Below are 19,514 nucleotides of genomic sequence, written 5' to 3'. Positions count from 1 at the left end.
TGGTCCTTATGTGTCAAAGTTGGAAGATGCTACAACCTTGTAATATGTGAAGCTGGCTAGCCTCCTGGCTAGATGAGTCACGTGGAAAGATTGTACTACAGTGGCACTTCAGGATTAGATAAAATATATTGTGATGTTTGCTTTGATTGTGTGATTACATGTGTTTAAGAACTATTAAGTTGTAAACCCGCTGCAAGCAATGGGTTGTTATATTAAGTATGATTAGAGTTGATAGTGATAAGAAGTAAGTGTAGGCAGTAATAAAATACTTAGGAATAAGAGCTAGTAACGAAGTATTTTCAGGAGAGAGAAGAAAAGCAGTAAGTTGTATAGGATAGTAATGCAGCTATTTAGGGTGGAAAGCCACGGTATAGAGTTAGTTGCTAAGCAGGTTTATGAACAAAGCCCTGTTTTTATCATATGCAAATCAGCCAAACCTTAGTCGTTGATATTGATAGAAATAGCTGGTTGGTGATCGACACAGGTCATGCACTTAAAAGCTCAATTAGAGGGAGATATATTACTTAACTTGGCAGTCCACCTATTGGATACCTCTGATTGGAATCCTGGATTTCTCCTCCAGGAGAATGGAGAGAATGGCTGGTCCTTTATTTAAACTAGCCCTTTTCTGGATCTTCTTGAGACTAACACGAAAGCCAATTCTTGCATGGCACGGAGGGGTAGAGAGGGAGACAGTCTCGTCATTCTGAGACAAGCTTAAAGGTATGAAAACCGAGGGAGATAGGTTGGAGATGGCAATGAATTGGGAAGCATTAGTCTTTATCCTTGTGTGTTTTGGCTAATGTGCATGAGAAGTTGCGACTACATAATTGTATCCTTGTGTGATGATTATTGCCAGTTACATTAAATAAGAATTGAATATTGTCCTTGTTACTAACCCACACCATTTTATTGCTATGTGCTTTAACAGATTTTAACTAATAAACTTTCATTCACAAATCAAAGAACTTGTGTTCATCTTAAATTACCTGGTGGTGAATTTGGAGATCCCAAACGAGCATAAAAGAACCCCACGTGGCAGAAGATGGAGTACACTCAGAGACAGTATTGTACCAGGAGTTGAAAGTTCTGCTTCTGGCTTTGTCAGATATTCCTGAACAAATCTCTAAAATACAGTCCTTTCTTGTTTGTAAAATGAGTTATAATAACTTTTCTGCCTACCTTTAATGGTAATAAGGAAGAAATACAGTGATAAAGTTTCCAAAGACTTTGGTATGATATATCTGACAATGGGACAATATATGGAATCAGGACTTTTTAGGAATATCTGAAAAATATCTATATGACAATACCCGGCAGTCTATGTGACATGCAAAGATTATCCAATAGTTTTATACCTGTTTTCTAAGAGATTAGAGCTTTCTTATTTTACTCCATGTTAAAGTTATAGTTTGGAATCTGCTTTTGTTTAATTCTTCTGAGCTCTTTTTTTTTTTAACCACCTAGTTACATTCTTTTTGGGAGTCCACTCCAGTATTAGTTGGAATAGTAATGAGGAAACACCAACAATGAAAAAGCCTTCCAGGAAATAGTAAATTATATTCCATTTAAGGCCTAAGATTTCGTTCCTGAGGGGGTTATGTAACTCTGAATGCTATTAACCCACTATTACTCAACTCAATTTTTATAGGGATTTTTTTACATCAAAATTGACTATTGTGTTCTTTTTTTAAAGACTTTATTTATTTGAGAGAGCAAGTGACAGAGAAAGCCAGCACGAGCGGTGGGGGGAGGGGCAGAGGGAGAGAGAGAAGCAGACTGCCTGCTGAGCAGGGAGCAGGACATGGGGCTGGATCCTAGGACCCCAGGAACATGACCTGAGCTGAAGGCAGATGCTTAACCAACTAAGCCACCCAGGCACCCCAACTATTGTGTTCTTGTATTGAGAGCCTTATGTCAATAGACAAGAGGTATTGCGCTATTGTATTGGGTATGTAATTATTTTTTCAAAGACCCTATTCCTCCAGTCCATATTTAAAATTTGTTTTTCTTCTGCCTCTATAACCCTTAGCTCACAAGCCAGTCAACCAACCAACCAACCAACCAAACAACCAAAAAAACATAAAAAAGAAAAAAATAACCCCTATTTCCTTTAGTTATTGGGAGTTATTTGTATTGACAGATGCAACTATCCATCAGTCTTAAATGTCACATCTCTTCAGGGTAATAAAGTATCTTGGGAGGTGATCTCCATTATACCTCTGAAGGATGGAACTGCACTTTAGCAAGGTAAGGAAAACCACTGAATTCTCTACCCCTTGCCACAATTTCATCTTAAAAACCTTAGTAAAATGCTAAGAGCATCTCAAGAGGGATTTTCGAGTTTAACATAAGTGTTCATGTAAAGTGGACTAGGGAGCCACAGTTATGAAACGTGACCTTAGTGTTCCAGATTCCTTTAATTAAAGATGCTATTAACACTAATAATTCATTTCCAAAAGCATCCAGACCAGGAGCCCTCCACGATTACTGACTGTGGCCCAGTATGTAGGGTGGGTTCATTTGTTATGTGTTCTCAATAGAAGTTCTTCAGATCACTTATGTTGCTTGTAATTATATGTTCACTAATGTGACCATTTACTTAATGTCCACAACTAGCTTGTAAGGTTCATGAAGGCAGGGTCAGTGCCTGTTTTTTGTATCCCAAACACCTGGAACAGTGCTGAATAAGCATTTTTTGAAAGACTGAGTACTTCCCCATCAACAAATCAGATGGTCAGTATTTTTCCTACTTATCTGTCTATAAAGAAAATATGCATAGGCTGTTAATGCCTTGGATAAATGAGCCTCACTTTTTTTGAGGCCTGTTGAACCAATCAATTGTGAGAAAGGACGAAGTGGTAGAAAAAATGTAGACTCTCACTCTACTGCACTGGACCCTGGAGGGCTTAAGATTTCCTGAAAGCAGAGAAAACCGCAGCTTACCTCTTTCTGGTGGTATTTGATTGCCACCTTCAGCTTGGCCAGGTCATGGTACTTCTGAGGGTCAAGCTCTTCACTGTGGTCATCTCGATGGTTGAGGATGATTTCCAATTCCCGGGAGCTCCGAGCTTGGTCCAGCAGGTCTTTGGCAAAGAGCTTGCACTGCTGGGAGAGCTCCTCATACTCGGCCTTGAACTCATTCTCCACCTTGCTGAGCTCCTTGAGCTCCCAGCCCAGACGGAAGGCAGTTAGGATGGGGTCCTCACTTGACAAGGCAATGAGCGAGGGGCTTGCTAGAGCTTTATAGATGTTCAGCCGGGAGCGGGAGTGACGCAGGCTGTCCACCTCTGAACTGGACACACACTCCACGCAGTTGCAGCGGATCTGGTGGGGCCGTGGGATAGTGACCCGTTTTTGGACAAGCAATTTGATGATCTCGTAGTTGTTGGTGTGGGCAGCCAGCATGATGGGAGTGATGTCTGGTGTGAACTCAGAGAACTGGGTATCCATCATCAGGGTGGGGACCTAAATATAATAAAATAAAATCATAAAGGGCATGATTAAGGCTAGGAGAGAAAGCGAGCATAGGGCCCATCCAGTGTTAGTGATTCTGTAATTGGAGTCACTGTTCTCTTGTCAATTCCCCTCATTGCCATAGCTATTTGTGGATTACTTGCTATATGCCAGGCACACATGACTTCATGTGTATTCACTCATTTAATCCCCGTGATCTTGTGAGGTAAATATTCTCCCCAAATGAAGAAGCTGAGGCACACAGAAGTTAGAGAACATACCCAAGGTTACATAGTTTTCAGTAACTGAGCCAAGATTCAAACCCAGGCAATAGGACTCTAGAGCTTGGTTCTGAAAATTATGCGACCACGATATGCTCAATTCTGTCTGAGGCATGATGGGGGATATAGAGAAGTAAGGGGCATTTTCCCTAACTGTCTAGAGCTTAGTTGGGTGGATCAGACTTACATAAAATTGGTAAGAAGGAGTACATGGTAGCAGGTGTTCAGTTCCAAATGAGCAGTAGAGACTGCAGGAATGTTTGAAAGGCTAAAGACAACCAGTAATTTTAAAGACCATGCCACTAAATCAAGCCCCAGAGGCTGAAGACAAGATAATCTCAAGTGGTTCCATTGATTTTGTATGTATATAGGACTTCAGGTGACCAAAGACCAAAGCCAGATAGTGTTCCTCCAACTTCCTGTAGGTACCAGCAAGGTAGAGAGAATCTATTATTGTCAGAAAGAAGTGCTCTGTAAATGAAGACCTCTTGGCTTGGGTGAGGGTTACCAACAGCAAAAGGGACCTTTGATAACATCATTCTGTCCATGATGTAATGCTTGGTGTAAATAGCAGCTATTGGAGTACGGTCTGGAATTTTTTGGGTATTCAGGAGCATTTTTAGGTGAGTTTGCAGAACCTGATCAATGAATAAAAAAGTCTTTTGACTTTAAAATATGTGTTTTTGGACCCAGTCTATTCTCAGTGTAATAGGGAAATGGAGGCAACTCTATACCCACAGAAGAGTCTCAGTGTGGTAGGATCTAGAGCTAAGGAATAAGGAAGACTGGAATAGAGGAGGCTTCATGGAGGGGTGGAGCTGAATATTAAAACCATGGATTGGATTCCAGGAAATTGTGAAATATTGATCTTAATACACTTCAAAGAAAACACTTCCAAGTACTCATTGGAATTGGAGAGAACAAAACATGGAAAACAGATTCTCACGGAATACATAAATACTGTTTTACTCGGTAGTTTCTCTTTACTCTTAAAAAATGTTTTTGAAAACATTGCAGTTGCTGATGAACAGACAAAAGGGTGTGTTACAGTTTTTCATCATCTTTGCCTCCTTCTCACCTTGGATGAAGGATTCACAAACAGCAAAGTGACCAGAAAACAGGAAGCGGGAGAGGGGTAGAGGAGAAGGAGGGGGAGGAGTTTGTAAGAATCTCTTTCCTTCACGGAGTGGTTACATCAGCCTCTGAATAGTTGAGAACTGGATGCACATTGGTCATCAATTACTTGGATGGAGCAGCAAGAAGGCATTATTAAACATTTAGAGGAAGAAGCTACAAAAAAGATAGCAGTAAGTGAGCAACTGGCTCATAAAGTAAATTGTACACAGGGAAGAAGAATCTCAGAAATTAACATAAGCCTACAGGCTAAGGAAGAAGTAGGTCTGAGTGGGTCCAGTAATAAATGTAAACACAACAACCGACATAAAGCCTTGAGTTTGGGGAGATGGTAAGTGAGCCATGTGTCACAGTCTGCCCAGGAAGAAAGGAGCTTAGATCTGGAAATTTGCCCCTTCCCGGTGGGCAGAAGCATTTCTCAATCTCTGCTATGATCTAGAGGCAGGAGGTGGAAGGTGGAAGGAGGATAGCCTGTAGCACCGGATTCCCTGGGTTAGATTGGAGGAATGCATCCTCCTTACCATGGTGCTCTTCCTGTCCTCTCTCTCCCCCCACTTCCTTGTTCTTTCTACTTTTCTTACTCTTTCTTCTTTCTCTCCCACTATGCCAATGCTGACAAGCCTGTACAAGACAGACAATGGTACATGTGACTATTGCTTAGCCCCACTTGTGTCATGGAACTGAAAGGTTGCTGTCTATGCTTAGAACGTGAAATGCTTTCTGGAGCCATCTGATCCCATTGTCTTTGACGTGGTGCTCAACGAGGAGTCTCTGATTCTCTATTTGAGTATGTGACACAAGAGAGGAAATCTTTTTAAAAGAAAACTGATCTACAATGACCAACCGTGTCTTCCCACCCTCTAGTCAACCTTATTCACAGGTTGCCATACCCATCTCATTTATTGCTCTCTGGGTATATAGCTTTGTGGGATCCCCCTTGTGTGGGGGGGGATCTCCCCATTTCTCTGCCAATGAAGGGCCATTGTGAGGCCTGGCTTCTTCAATAGCTCCTCCTCTTAACTTGATCCTACCCCTTACTGACCACCCAGATGTTGTAGGCACTAGTTACATCCAAGGTCTCACTTTTCTGATGCTGCCCCCTTATATTTTTCTTTAATTACTTCACATAGACATTTCTTGCTTCATCAGTAAGGTTGTGAGTCTAAGACAGAGCTGTCTTAGACCACTTTTGTTTTCCCTCTAGCATCTAGTACAGCGTTAGACACATGACAGGCACTGGATAAATAAATGAATACATACATACATACATACATACATACATACATACATACATACATAAAAAGGTTTTCTATTCTCAAATTAAGAAATTGATTCATTTACAAACCTGGCTGGCTCCCATAACCTGATTCAATGTGAGATCATTTCCTTGGGTCTTTCCTTCTCATGTCCATCTGAGAAGTAGTAGACCTTCTAAGACTAAGGAGGGTTAGCAAATGGGCTTTATAAGGAATATCTTGAGGACCCCCCAAGCTAGGATAGTCCCTGCCTGCTATTTTCACAATTCCTGTGTTTTAACGTGGAGGCTCTGACCCAGAGTCCACAATTTTATACTCCTTTTCCCCTCTCTGCTTCTTCTTTTCTCATCCTGCTGCCTTTTCCTTTCTAGGGAAGGGACACTGGGCTATCATCAGGACAGCCATGGTAAAGAGAGATTCTATAATGAGGGTGAGAGATTTCTGATAATACTCAAGACTTTGTGATACGGTCTGCAACAGGAGCCAAACAGGTTGTAGATAACAGAAATGAAGGCTACATGTGGGTGCATAAGCGTAATTTGGATGAGTGGATGATAGGGACTAGTGAACTGTAGAGCACATGCCCTCTCAAAGGGGGTATTTACTGCTCCACTCCTTGTCATTATAAAATTGTTGTTATAAGCATGCATAAAGGCCCAATGTTGTAAGTGCTCAAGAGAAGTCAGAAATATGGATTTTGTGGTAGAATTTCTTATTTTGTTGTCAAATAATGTCCTTTTTGAAACTGAAGTATAATGGGCAGACAATATCCTGTTAGTTTCTGGTGTACATCATAGGGATTTGATATTTTGAAACCTGATAAAAATGATCCCCATGGTAAGTATAGTTACCATCCCACACCATTGAAAGTTATTACCATATTATGGACTGTATTCCCTATGCTGTACATTACATTCCCATGCTTTGTTTTCTAACTGTAAGTTTGTGCCTCTTAATCCCATTCAGGGTAGAATTTCTTAAAGTTTTAAATGTTAGCTTAAAAGGCTAAAGATAGTGTGTGGTCCCAACAAGATACATATACGAGGCAATTTAGGCTTGAGTGAATCTTTGAGCTAGCATATAACTTATGAGATGAAGGAGGGGTAGGAAAGGAAGCTGGGCATTTAGGCAGGGGCCAGATGATGAAAGGCTTCATATGTTACATTAAGGAATTTAATGTTACAGATTGGCCATGGGGACCTACTGAAGAGTAGGTTTTGTTTGTTTGTTTGTTTTTTTTTAGAGAGGGAGGGAGAGAGGGGGCAAATGGAGAGAGAGAGAGAGAGAGAGAGAGAGAGAGAATCTTAAGCAGGCTCCGTTCCCAGCTAGGAGACTGACTTGGGGCTCGATCTCACAACCCGGAGATCATGACCTGAGCTGAAACCAAGAGTCGTAGGCTTAACCAACTGAGACACCCAAGGACCCCTAACTGAAGAGTTTTAATCAAGGAGAGTGGCATAGTTGAACAAGTGCTTTACAAAGATCAGTTTGGGCCAAGACTGGGGAAAGGGCAGTATTAAATATGCTGGTAAAAGTTTATTAAGAAGCTCTCCATAAAAAAAAAATCTTGATTTGTAATGTTTGCCAATTCTGTGATGTAAGTATTCCCATTGTGGCGAATTTCAAGCCACCAATATGACATCATAGAACCCAGAGTTGGGAAGCGATGTGTACAACCAGCTCTCACTGCCCAGTGTAAGCCAGCTCCAGCCTATCTCTGGACGAGTTTCAGGAAGATGAGACTAGTTAAAAGATCTCATTAGTCCTGGTGAAGAGATGGTGGGATCTTAAACTAGACAGTAATTCTAGAGATAGACAGGAGAGAGCTGATTTAAGACATTCACTGGATGTGTCAGGTAGTACTGGAGGGAGAAGAAATCAAGGATGTTGCATGCTTGGTTGAATAGTGGTGTCATTAATTGAGATAGTTGATACAGGAGGAAGAGCAGGTTTGGTGTTAAGTTCAATTTTGAACACGTTGAATTTGAAGTACCTACTGGAACAGTAGCCGGAAATTGTATAACTCTGGTATGAATCTTGAAGGAAAGGTCAAGGCTAAAAATACAGATGTGAGAGTCTTCAGCCTAAAAGAGTAGCTGAAACCAAGGGAGTAAACAGAATCCACCTCAGCCTGCCCCAGCTCCCCTGCAGCTCTGCCTGCTGATCTACCCAAAAGACTAGGCTCAGCCCATTTCCAGAGTAAGGGAAGCTTGAGGTAGGACATGCTCAGTAGCCAGTCTCAGCCTCCTCCATTCCAAATTCCAATCACAGGGCCCTGTGTTAGGGCGCTCTTTTTTCGTTTTTTTTTAAATGTTTTTTTATTATATTATGTTAGTCACCGTACAGTACGTCCCCGGTTTCTGATGTGAAGTTTGATGATTCATTAGTTGCGTATAACACCCAGTGCACCATGCAATACGTGCCCTCCTTACTACCCATCACCAGTCTATCCCATTAACCCACCCCCCTCCCCTCTGAGGCCCTCAGTTTGTTTCTCATAGTCCATAGTCTCTCATGCTTCATTCCCCCTTCTGATTACCACCCCTTTCTTTATCCCTTTCTTCCCCTACCGATCTTCCTAGTTCTTATGTTCCACAGATGAGAGAAATCATATGATAGTTGTCTTTCTCTGCTTGACTTATTTCACTTAGCATTATCTCCTCCAGTGCCGTCCATGTTGCAGCAAATGTTGAGAACTCGTTCTTTCTGATAGCTGAGTAATATTCCATTGTATATATGGACCACAACTTCTTAATCCAGTCATCTGTTGAAGGGCATCTCGGTTCCTTCCACGATTTGGCTATTGTGGACAATGCTGCTATGAACATTGGGGTGCATATGGCCCTTCTCTTCACTACGTCTGTATCTTTGGGGTAAATACCCAGTAGTGCAATGGCTGGGTCATAGGGTAGCTCAATTTTTAACTTTTTAAGGGACCTCCACACTGTTTTCCAGAGTGGCTGTACCAACTTGCATTCCCACCAACAATGTAGGAGGGATGCCCTTTCTCCACATCCTCTCCAGCAATTGTTGTTTCTTGCCTTGTCAATTTTTCCCATTCTAACTGGCATAGGGTGGTATCTTAGTGTGGTTTTGATTTGAATTTCCCTGATGGCTAGTGATTTTGAACACTTTTTCATGTGTCTTTTAGCCATTTGTATGTCATCATTGGAAAAGTGTCTGTTCATATCTTCTGCCCATTTTATGATTTATTTGTTTCTCACATATTGAGTTTGAGAAGTTCTTTGTAGATCTTGGATACCAGTCTTTTATCTGTAGCATCATTTGCAAATATATTCTCTCATTCTGTGGGCTACCTCTTAGTTTTTTTGACTGTTTCCTTGGCTGTGCAGAAGCTTTTTATCTTGATGTAGTCCCACAAGTTCAATTTATCTTTTGTTTCTCTTGCCTTTGGAGATGTGTCATGAAAAAGGTTGCTTTGGCCGATGTCGTAGAGGTTGCTGCCTATGTTCTCCTGTATGATTTTGATGGATTCCTATCTCCCATCGAGGTCTTTCATTCATTTGGAGTTTATCTTTGTGTATGGTGTGAGAGAGTGGTCAAGTTTCATTCTTTTGCATGTAGCTGTCCTATTTTCCCAGCACCATTTATTGAAGAGACTGTCTTTTTTCCACTGGATGTTTTTTCCTGCTTTATCAAAGATTAGTTGCCCAAAGAGCTGAGAGTCCATTTCTGGGTTCTCTATTTTGTTCCATTGGTCTGTGTGTCTGTTTTTGTGCCAGTACCATGTTGCCTTTGTGATCACAGCTTTGTAGTACAGCTCGAAATCCGGCATTGTGATGCCCCCAGCTTTGTTTTTCCTTTTCAACAGTTCCTTGGCGATTCGGGGCCTTTTCTGGTTCCATACAAATTTAAGGACTATTTGTTCCAGTTCTTTGAAAAATGTCATCAGTATTTTGATCGAGATAGCATTGAAAGTGTAGATTGCTCTGGGTAGCATGGATATTTTAACTATGTTAATTCTTCTGATCCATGAGCATGGAATATTTTTCCATCTTTTTGTGTCTTCCTCAATGTCTTTCAAGAGTGATTTATAGTTTCTAGAATATAGGTCCTTTACATCTCTGGTTAAGTTAATTCCAAGGTAACGTATGGTTTTTGGTGCTGTTGTAAATGGGATGGATTCCCTAATTTCTCTTTCTTCAGTCTCGTTATTCGTGTATAGAAATGCAACTGATTTATGAGCATTCATTTTGTATCCTGCCACATTACTGAATTGCTCTATAAGTTCTAGTAATTTGGGGGTGAAGTCTTTTGGGTTTTCCATATAGAGTATCATGTCATCTGCGAAGAGAGGCAGTTTGACTTCTTCTTTGCTGATTTGAATACCTTTGATCCCTTTTTGTTGTCTGATTGCTGTTGCAAGGACTTCTAGTACTATGTTGAATAATAGTGGCGAGAGTGGGCATCTTTGTCGTGTTCCTGATCTTAAGGGAAAGGCTTCCAGCTTTTCCCCGTTGAGAATAATATTTGCTGTAGGCTTTTCATAGATGGCTTTTATGAGATTGAGAAATGTACCCTCTATTCCTACACTCTAAAGGGTTTTAATCAGGAAAGGATGCTGTATTTTGTCGAATGCTTTTTCTGTATCAATTGAGAGGATCATATGGTTCCTGAGTCTTTTCTTGTTGATATGATGTATCACAGTGATTGATTTGCGAACGTTGAACCACGCTTGCATCCCAGGGATAAATCCCACTTGGTCATGATGGATAAACCTTTTAATGTACTGTTGGATTCTATTTGCCAGGATCTTGTTGAGGATTTTGGCATCCATATTCATTAGGGAAATCGGTCTGTAATTCTCTTTTTTGATGGGGTCTTTGCCTGGTTTGGGGATCAAGGTAATATTGGCCTCATAGAATGAGTTTGGTAGCTTTCCTTCTGTTTCTATTTTTTGAAATAGCTTTAGGAGAATAGGTATTATTTCTTCTTTGAATGTTTGGTAGAATTCCCCAGGAAAACCGTCCGGGCCTGGAGTTTTGTTATTTGGAAGGTTGTTTATCACTGACTCAATCTCTTCATAATTAATTGGCCTGTTTAAAAAATCAATTTCTTCCTGGAAACCTATAAACTACCAAGACTGAAATAGGAAGTAATTGATTTTTTAAACAGGGCGCTCTTTTTTCTGTTAGTTTCTGAATCCTTGCTTCTTCCCCACTTGTGCCCTCATTTGTCAAACAAGATTTCTCCCTGGATCTTAATCTGAGTTTTATGTAACTGGTTTAATAGTCCAGGTTTTGTATATTTTCTGGATTATCCGTGCTTTCATTGTCTTTGAGCTATTTTACAAGGCTGTGAATTGTCATGCAAATATTTCTTGTTAGGTGAAATGCAATTGATCATTGCCTTAAGCATCTGTTTGTAAATTTCTTTGCATCTATTTGTAAATTTTTTTTCGGCATTCCTGATGGCCTATATCAGGAATCAGTAAACCTTTTCTTTAAAAGGCGAGATGGTAAATAGGTTAGGCTTTGTGAGCCTTACAACTCCGTCCTTGTTGTGTCAGGAAAACAGCCACGGGCAAGATGGAAGTGATGGGTGTGGCTGTACACCATAATGTTTCATTTACAAAAACGGGTGAGAGGCGGAATTTGGCTTGCAGGCGGTAGTTTACAGACCCCTGGCTTCCCAGATCCCTCAGTAATTAATGAATTAAATAAATTCTTTGACACGTGTTTACTTTAAATTTGTATAAGGATCATGGTTTAATCTTTTTTTTAAAAAATTATCCTTTAACAGGCATTTTGTGTTCAGGTTGAGGTCAGGTGGAAAATTCCATTTTATTCTTTTCTTATCAAGTTTTGTCTTTTTTGAACTCCAAAATTATACTGAATGATCTTGCGCTTCCCATTAAAAATTATTATTTTTAAAAGGAAAGAGAGGGAGGAGAAGGAAATCAACACACCAAGAAATTAGATTTCGTTCACATTATCTACAACTGTATTTCTAAAGAAACCGGCATAAACTGACTTGATTGAGTTTTTAAAATTTGCAATGATGTAGGCTTAGGGCAAAGCTACTAAAGAAGTTACCTTGCCCGCCTCTCCCTGGGGCTTTGCATTCAGACACTAATGACTTTGCACCTGGATCTGCCCTAGGTTTCCCTGTTGAAAAGCTGGCATTATATTCTAGGATCCTTTGGATTAATGAGCACAGAACAGAGTCGCTAGGCTCAGAGCTCATCACATAAAATGCAGTACAGTGAACAGAGTGAGCTAAAGTCAGCTTCTGTATATTTTCACCTAAATTCCATTGCCAGAGGATACAGAGGAATAGATAATGCTCCACCTTCCCCACTCTCAGGACTGGCTGGAGCTTTTGCAAAGTTATTATACTCAAGGGGCCCAAATGATACTTTCATTTCCATTAACCTCATCACTGGGCATAATCTGCTAATTGGAATTTTTCTGAACCCTATTGTTACCAGCCTTAGGCAGGTGCCCTTGCTGGAGTTTATCACAAGCTTCTGAAATTAAACCCCCCATTTGTAATTAATGGGGAGACCCTCATCAGGAGCCACCGCATTCATACCCACAATGTCGTCTGGTCATAGGCCAAACCTCTCCAACTGGCATTTCCTCATGCAGCTGGCCTGATAGCATCATGCTGGAAACAGATATCCCATCTTGTGCCTGGATTTAGTGAAACTGCAATACTTCTTTTGCTACCTGCTGGATCCCCTCCTCCCCCGCCCCTAACATGCCAGATAAAATCAACTTTCAATCTTTTTCAGCAGTCCAGAGGACTGCTGGAAATGAAATTTCATTTCTCTGTATTACTCAAAAAATGAAGAATACCAGCATCTAATCATGTCACATTAGCAGCTGCCCACTCTGCCTTACCTGTAAGGTCAGTTAGCTGGTAGGGGTGATAATACATGAGCTACTTTGGAGCAGCCATTGGCATCAGATGGGAAATAATCTGTTTCCCAGAGTCTGATAAAAAACAGAACCATCAGAATTAAGATTTGCTAGATCATCTCCGCTGATTTCAAGGCCAAAGTATATATAATCGAGGTTGGCAGATGAAAATGGACAAAACTTATTTGGGGGCAATGTTACAGAACCCACGTGGTATTTTTAAAAAGTCAATATTGATATGTAAAAATCAATAACGTATATAACAATGGCCAGCATTAGCCTGATTAACATAGGATAAAAATAATACTAATGGCTACTGGTTACCAAACCCTTTCCATATACCAGGTGATGTGGGAAACAAAGGCAAAAGAAAAATTAATTTCCTTACTACTTACAGCCCATTGACAAGGCCTTGAAACAGGCCGAGTGACCTTCCTCTGGGAGCTCAGCTGCCTGGATGTTGACACTTTGTTAAGAGCAAAGGGCAGGGGCGCCTGGGTGGCACAGCGGTTAAGCATCTGCCTTCGGCTCAGGGCGTGATCCCGGTGTTGTGGGATCGAGCCCCACATCAGGCTCCTCTGCTATGAGCCTGCTTCTTCCTCTCCCACTCCCCCTGCTTGTGTTCCCTCTCTCGCTGGCTGTCTCTATCTCTGTCGAATAAATAAATAAAATCTTAAAAAAAAAAAGATTAAAAAAAAAAAGAGCAAAGGGCAATCTTGGCTTAACATTGTCCCAACCCCCAGGATCCTGTGTGTCTACTTTAAACAGATAGACATTCCTTTGGAAACTTCCTTTATCTCTGCCCTCCAAGAAGTATGTTGGCATCCTCCTCCAAGCATATGGCCCACTGATGTACATCTGAAGGGCCTCATGACTGAGGTCTCACTAAACGGTAATAAATGACCTTTTCCTATCACTAGCTAGTCCCCCCAGGGTCCTGGAAACCTTTGTTTCCAAAATACCTTGGAGAGTTGTGCTGTCCCTAACCCCTTCCCAACTTAAAATATATAGTCAGACACCTGGCACAACCCCAGCACAGCTCTTTCTGCCCATGGGTCCTGTTCCTCTGCTTTAAGAAAACCACCTTTTTGCACCAAAGACATCTCAAGAATTCTTTCCTGAACCCCAACATTTCCACATCACCAAGCACCATGCTGGAGCATCTCATTTAGTCCTCACCATGGTTCTGTGTTGTAGGCATAGTAATTATTCCCATTCACACCTGAGGAAACTCAGGCTTAGAGAAGGTAAGTGCCTGTCCAAGGTCATATAGCTAGGAAGTAGAGTCACCAGCACTTGAACCCACAGAGTTTGGCTCTGAAGTCGATACTGTTTTTTTTTTAATGTTTTTTTATTACATTATGTTAGTCACCATACAGTACATCCCTGGTTTCTGATGCAAGGTTCGATGATTCATTAGTTGCGTATAACACCCAGTGCACCATGCAATATGTGCCCTCGTTACTACCCATCACCAGTCTATCCCATTACCCCACCCCCTCCCCTCTGAAGCCCTCAGTTTGTTTCTCAGAGTCCATAGTCTGTCATGCTTCACTCCCCCTTCTGATTACCCCCCTTTCTTTATCCCTTTCTTCCCCTACCGATCTTCCTAGTTCTTATGTTCCATAGATGAGAGAAATCATATGATAGTTGTCTTTCTCTGCTTGACTTATTTCACTTAGCATTATCTCCTCCAGTGCCGTCCATGTTGCAGCAAATGTTGAGAACTCGTTCTTTCTGATAGCTGAGTAATATTCCATTGTATATATGGACCACAACTTCTTAATCCAGTCATCTGTTGAAGGGCATCTCGGTTCCTTCCACGATTTGGCTATTGTGGACAATGCTGCTATGAACATTGGGGCGCATATGGCCCTTCTCTTCACTACGTCTGTATCTTTGGGGTAAATACCCAGTAGTACAATGGCTGGGTCATAGGGTAGCTCAATTTTTAACTTTTTAAGGGACCTCCACACTGCTTTCCAGAGTGGCTGTACCAACTTGCATTCCCACCAACAATGTAGGAGGGATGCCCTTTCTCCACATCCTCTCCAGCAATTGCTGTTTCCTGCCTTGTTAATTTTTGCCATTCTAACTGGCATAGGGTGGTATCTTAGTGTGGTTTTGATTTGAATTTCCCTGATGGCTAGTGATTTTGAACACTTTTTCATGTGTCTTTTAGCCATTTGTATGTCATCATTGGAAAAGTGTCTGTTCATATCTTCTGCCCATTTTATGATTTGTTTATTTGTTTCTCGCGTATTGAGTTTGAGAAGTTCTTTGTAGATCTTGGATACCAGTCTTTTATCTGTAGCATCATTTGCAAATATATTCTCTCATTCCGTGGGCTGCCTCTTAGTTTTTTTGACTGTTTCCTTGGCTGTGCAGAAGCTTTTTATTTTTTATTTTTTATTTTTTTAAAGATTTTATTTATTTATTTGACAGAGATAGAGACAGCCAGAGAGAGAGAGAACACAAGTAGGGGGAGTGGGAGAGGAAGAAGCAGGCTCATAGCGGAAGAGCCTGATGTGGGGCTCGATCCCATAACGCCAGGATCACGCCCTGAGCTGAAGGCAGACGCTTAACCGCTGTGCCACCCAGGCGCCCCAGAAGCTTTTTATTTTGATGAAGTCCCACATGTTCATTTTATCTTTTGTTTCTCTTGCCTTTGGAGATGTGTCATGAAAAAGGTTGCTTTGGCCGATGTCGTAGAGGTTGTTGCCTATGTTGTCCTCCAGGATTCTGATGGATTCCTGTCTCACATTGAGGTCTTTCATCCATTTGGAGTTTATCTTTGTGTATGGTGTGAGAGAGTGGTCAAGTTTCATTCTTTCGCATGTAGCTGTCCAATTTTCCCAGCACCATTTATTGAAGAGACTGTCTTTTTTCCACTGGATGTTTTTTCCTGCTTTATCAAAGATTAGTTGTCCAAAGAGCCGAGGTTCCATTTCTGGGTTCTCTACTCTGTTCCATTGGTCTGTGTGTCTGTTTTTGTGCCAGTACCATGCTGTCTTTGTGATCACAGCTTTGTAGTACAGCTCGAAATCCGGCATTGTGGTGCCCCCAGCTTTGTTTTTCCTTTTCAACAGTTCCTTGGCGATTCGGGGCCTTTTCTGGTTCCATACAAATTTAAGGACTATCTGTTCCAGTTCCTTGAAAAATGTCATCAGTATTTTGATTGGGATAGCATTGAAAGTGTAGATTGCTCTGGGTAGCATGGATATTTTAACTATGTTAATTCTTCTGATCCATGAGCATGGAATATTTTTCCATCTTTTTGTGTCTTCCTCAATGTCTTTCAAGAGTGATTTATAGTTTCTAGAATATAGGTCCTTTACGTCTCTGGTTAAGTTAATTCCAAGGTAACATATGGTTTTTGGTGCTATTGTAAATGGGATGGATTCCCTAATTTCTCTTTCTTCAGTCTCGTTATTCGTGTATAGAAATGCAACTGATTTCTGAGCATTGATTTTGTATCCCGCTACATTACTGAATTGCTCTATAACTTCTAATAGTTTGGAAGTGGAGTCCTTTGGGTTTTCCATATAGAGTATCATGTCATCTGCGAAGAGAGGCAGTTTGAATTCTTCTTTGCCGATTTGGATACCTTTGATCCCTTTTTGTTGTCTGATTGCTGTTGCAAGGACTTCAAGTACTATGTTGAATAATAGTGGCGAGAGTGGGCATCCTTGTCGTGTTCCTGATCTTAAGGGAAAGGCTTCTACCTTTTCCCTGTTGAGAATAATATTTGCTGTAGGCTTTTCATAGATGGCTTTTATGAGCTTGAGAAATGTACCCTTTATTCCTACACTCTGAAGGGTTTTAATCAGAAAAGGATGCTGTATTTTGTCAAATACTTTTTCTGCATCTATTGAGAGAATCATATGATTTCTGAATTTTTGTTTCTGAATAAAATCTAAGACACTGATAGATTTGCAAATGTTGTACCACCCCGGCATCCCAGGGATGAATCCCACTTGGTCATGATGGATAATCCTTTCAATATACAGTTGGATTCTATTTGCCAGGATCTTGTTGAGGATTTTGGCGTCCATATTCATTAGGGAAATTGGTCTGTAATTCTCCTTTTTGTTGGGGTCTTTGCCTGGTTTGGGGATCAAGGTAATATTGGCCTCATAGAATGAATTTGGTAGCTTTCCTTCTGTTTCTATTTTTTGATATAGCTTTAGGAGAATAGGTATTATTTCTTCTTTGAATGTTTGGTAGAATTCCCCAGGAAAACCATCCGGGCCTGCAGTTTTGTTATTTGGAAGGTTGCTTATCACTGTTTCAATCTCTTCATAATTAATTGGGCTGTTTAAAATCAATTTCTTCTTGTTTCATTCTTGGTAGTTTATAGGTTTCCAGGAAGGCCTCCATCTCTTCCAGATTGCTTAATTTATTGGCATAAATCTGTTGATAAAGTTTCTAATAATCCTTCCAATTTCATTGGTGTTGGTTGTGACCTCTCCTTTTTCATTCATAATTTTATTAATTTGGGTCCTTTCTCTATTCTTTTGTATAAGTCTTGCCAGAGGTCTGTCAATTTTATTAATTCTCTCAAAGAACCAGCTTCTAGTTCTGTTGATCTGCTCTACTGTACTCCTGGTTTCTAATTCGTTGATTTCTGCTCTAATCTTGGTCAACTGCTTCCTCGTGCGTGGATTAGGCCTGTCCCTCTGTTGCTGTTCCAGCTTCTTGAGGTGAGAATATAAAAACTGCATTTTAGATTTTTCTATTCTTTTGAGTGAGGCTTGGATGGCTATGTATTTCCCCCTTAGGACTGCCTTTGCAGTATCCCATAGGTTTTGGACCATTGTGTTTTCATTCTTGTTGGTCTCCATAAATTGTTTAATTTCATTTTTGATTTCCTGGTTTATCGAATCATTCCTGAGCAGGATGGTTCTTAGTCTCCAAGTGTTTGAGTTTCTTCCAAATTTTTCTTTGTGGTTGAGTTCCAATTTCAGAGTGTTGTGGTCTGAGAATATGCAGGGGATAATTTCAGTCTTTTGGTATTGGTTGAGACCTGTTTTGTGTCCCAGAACATGGTCTATTCTTGAGAATGTTCCATGGGCATTAGAATAGAATGAGTATTCTTTGGTTCTGGGGTGTTGTGTTCTATATATATCTATGAGGTCCAACTCGTCGAGTATGGCATTCAAAGCCTTTGATTCTTTGCTTAGTTTTTGCAAGGGTGCTCTGTCTATTTCTGATAGTGGGGTGTTGAGGTCTCCTACTATTAATGTATTTTTATCTATATGTCTCTTTATTCTGGTTAAGAGTTGGCTTGTGTACCTTGCTGCTCCCCTGTTGGGGGCATATATATTTATAATTGTCATATCCACTTGTTGGATACATCCTTTAAGAATAATAGTGCCCTTCTGTGTCTCTAACTATAGTCTTTAGTTTAAAATCCAATCTATCTGATAGGAGAATTGCTACCCCAGCTTTCTTTTGAGGTCCATTTGCGTGAAAGATGGTACTCCATCCCTTTACATTCAGTCTGAATGTATCTTTGGGTTCAAAATGAGTCTCTTGTAGACAGCAAATGGATGGGTCATTTCTTTTTATCCAATCTGCAACCCTGTGGTGTTTTATGGGAGCATTCAAGCCATTCACATTGAGACTGAATACTGAGAGATATGATTTTGATGATGCCATGTTGCCAGTAAAGTCTTTGTTTGTATTGGCTGTGACTTTCTGTTCTGTATCACTCTTGGGGCCTTTTTACCTTTATAGAACCCCCCTTAATATCTCCTGTAGGGCTGGTTTCTGAGATATGAAATTGGTTAATGACTGGCGATTCTGGGAGGTTTTTATTTCTCCATCAATTCTGAATGACAGCCTTGCTGGATAAAGGATCCTTGGCTGCATGTTTTTCTCTGAAAGAGCTTTAAAAATGGCCCCCCAACCCTTTCTCTCATTCCAGGTCTGTGTAGACAGGTGTGACGTAATTCTGATACCTTTGCCTTGGTATGTGAGAAATTTCTTTGCCCTGGCTGCTTTCAATACTGTATCCTTGGATCTAATATTTGCGAATTGGACTATGACGTGATGTGGCGTAGGTTTGTTGTGGTTGAGCTTGGGAGGGGTCCTCTCTGCCTCTTGGACACGAATGTCTGTTTCCCTTGCTAGATTAGGGAAGTTTTCAGCTACAATTTGTTCAAATATCTCTTCTAGACCTCTGTTTGTCTCCACCCCCTCGGGGATGCCGATGATTCTGACGTTAGATCGTTTCATTGAGTCAGTAATCTCCCGTAACCTACATTCGTGGGTGTGGATTTTTTTAAGTCCAGCTTCTATTTTCGCTTTTTCTTCTACTAACCCATCCTCCAATTTGCTAATACGTTCCTTTGCCTCATTTACCCTGGCCATCAGAGCCTCTAGTTTGACTGCATTTGGCTCATAGAATTTTTAATTTCTGCCAGATTTGCTCTCATTTCCGCCCTTAGAGATTCTATATTCTCATTAACATTTTTGTTAATACTTTTTTCAAGTCTACA

General features: G+C 40.7%; 1 protein-coding gene across 1 annotated transcript in view; it reads right to left on the bottom strand.

Annotated features, from left to right (window-relative positions):
* Positions 1-19,514, bottom strand: part of TRPC5 (transient receptor potential cation channel subfamily C member 5) — a 141,293-nt gene that overhangs the window by 94,390 nt on the left and 27,389 nt on the right. Inside the window, exon 2 of the mRNA XM_087860260.1 lies at positions 2,947-3,468. Within this exon, the coding sequence (XP_087716386.1) occupies positions 2,947-3,468 (522 nt within the window). The remainder of the gene's footprint in view (positions 1-2,946; positions 3,469-19,514) is intronic.

Source organism: Ursus americanus, chromosome X (assembly GCF_024610735.1).
Source record: "Ursus americanus isolate L20-20 chromosome X, mUrsAme1.1.p, whole genome shotgun sequence".
Classification (NCBI taxonomy): domain Eukaryota; kingdom Metazoa; phylum Chordata; class Mammalia; order Carnivora; family Ursidae; genus Ursus; species Ursus americanus.
Note: the sequence above shows the minus strand (reverse complement) of the source record. Positions and strands in the feature narration are given on the sequence as shown.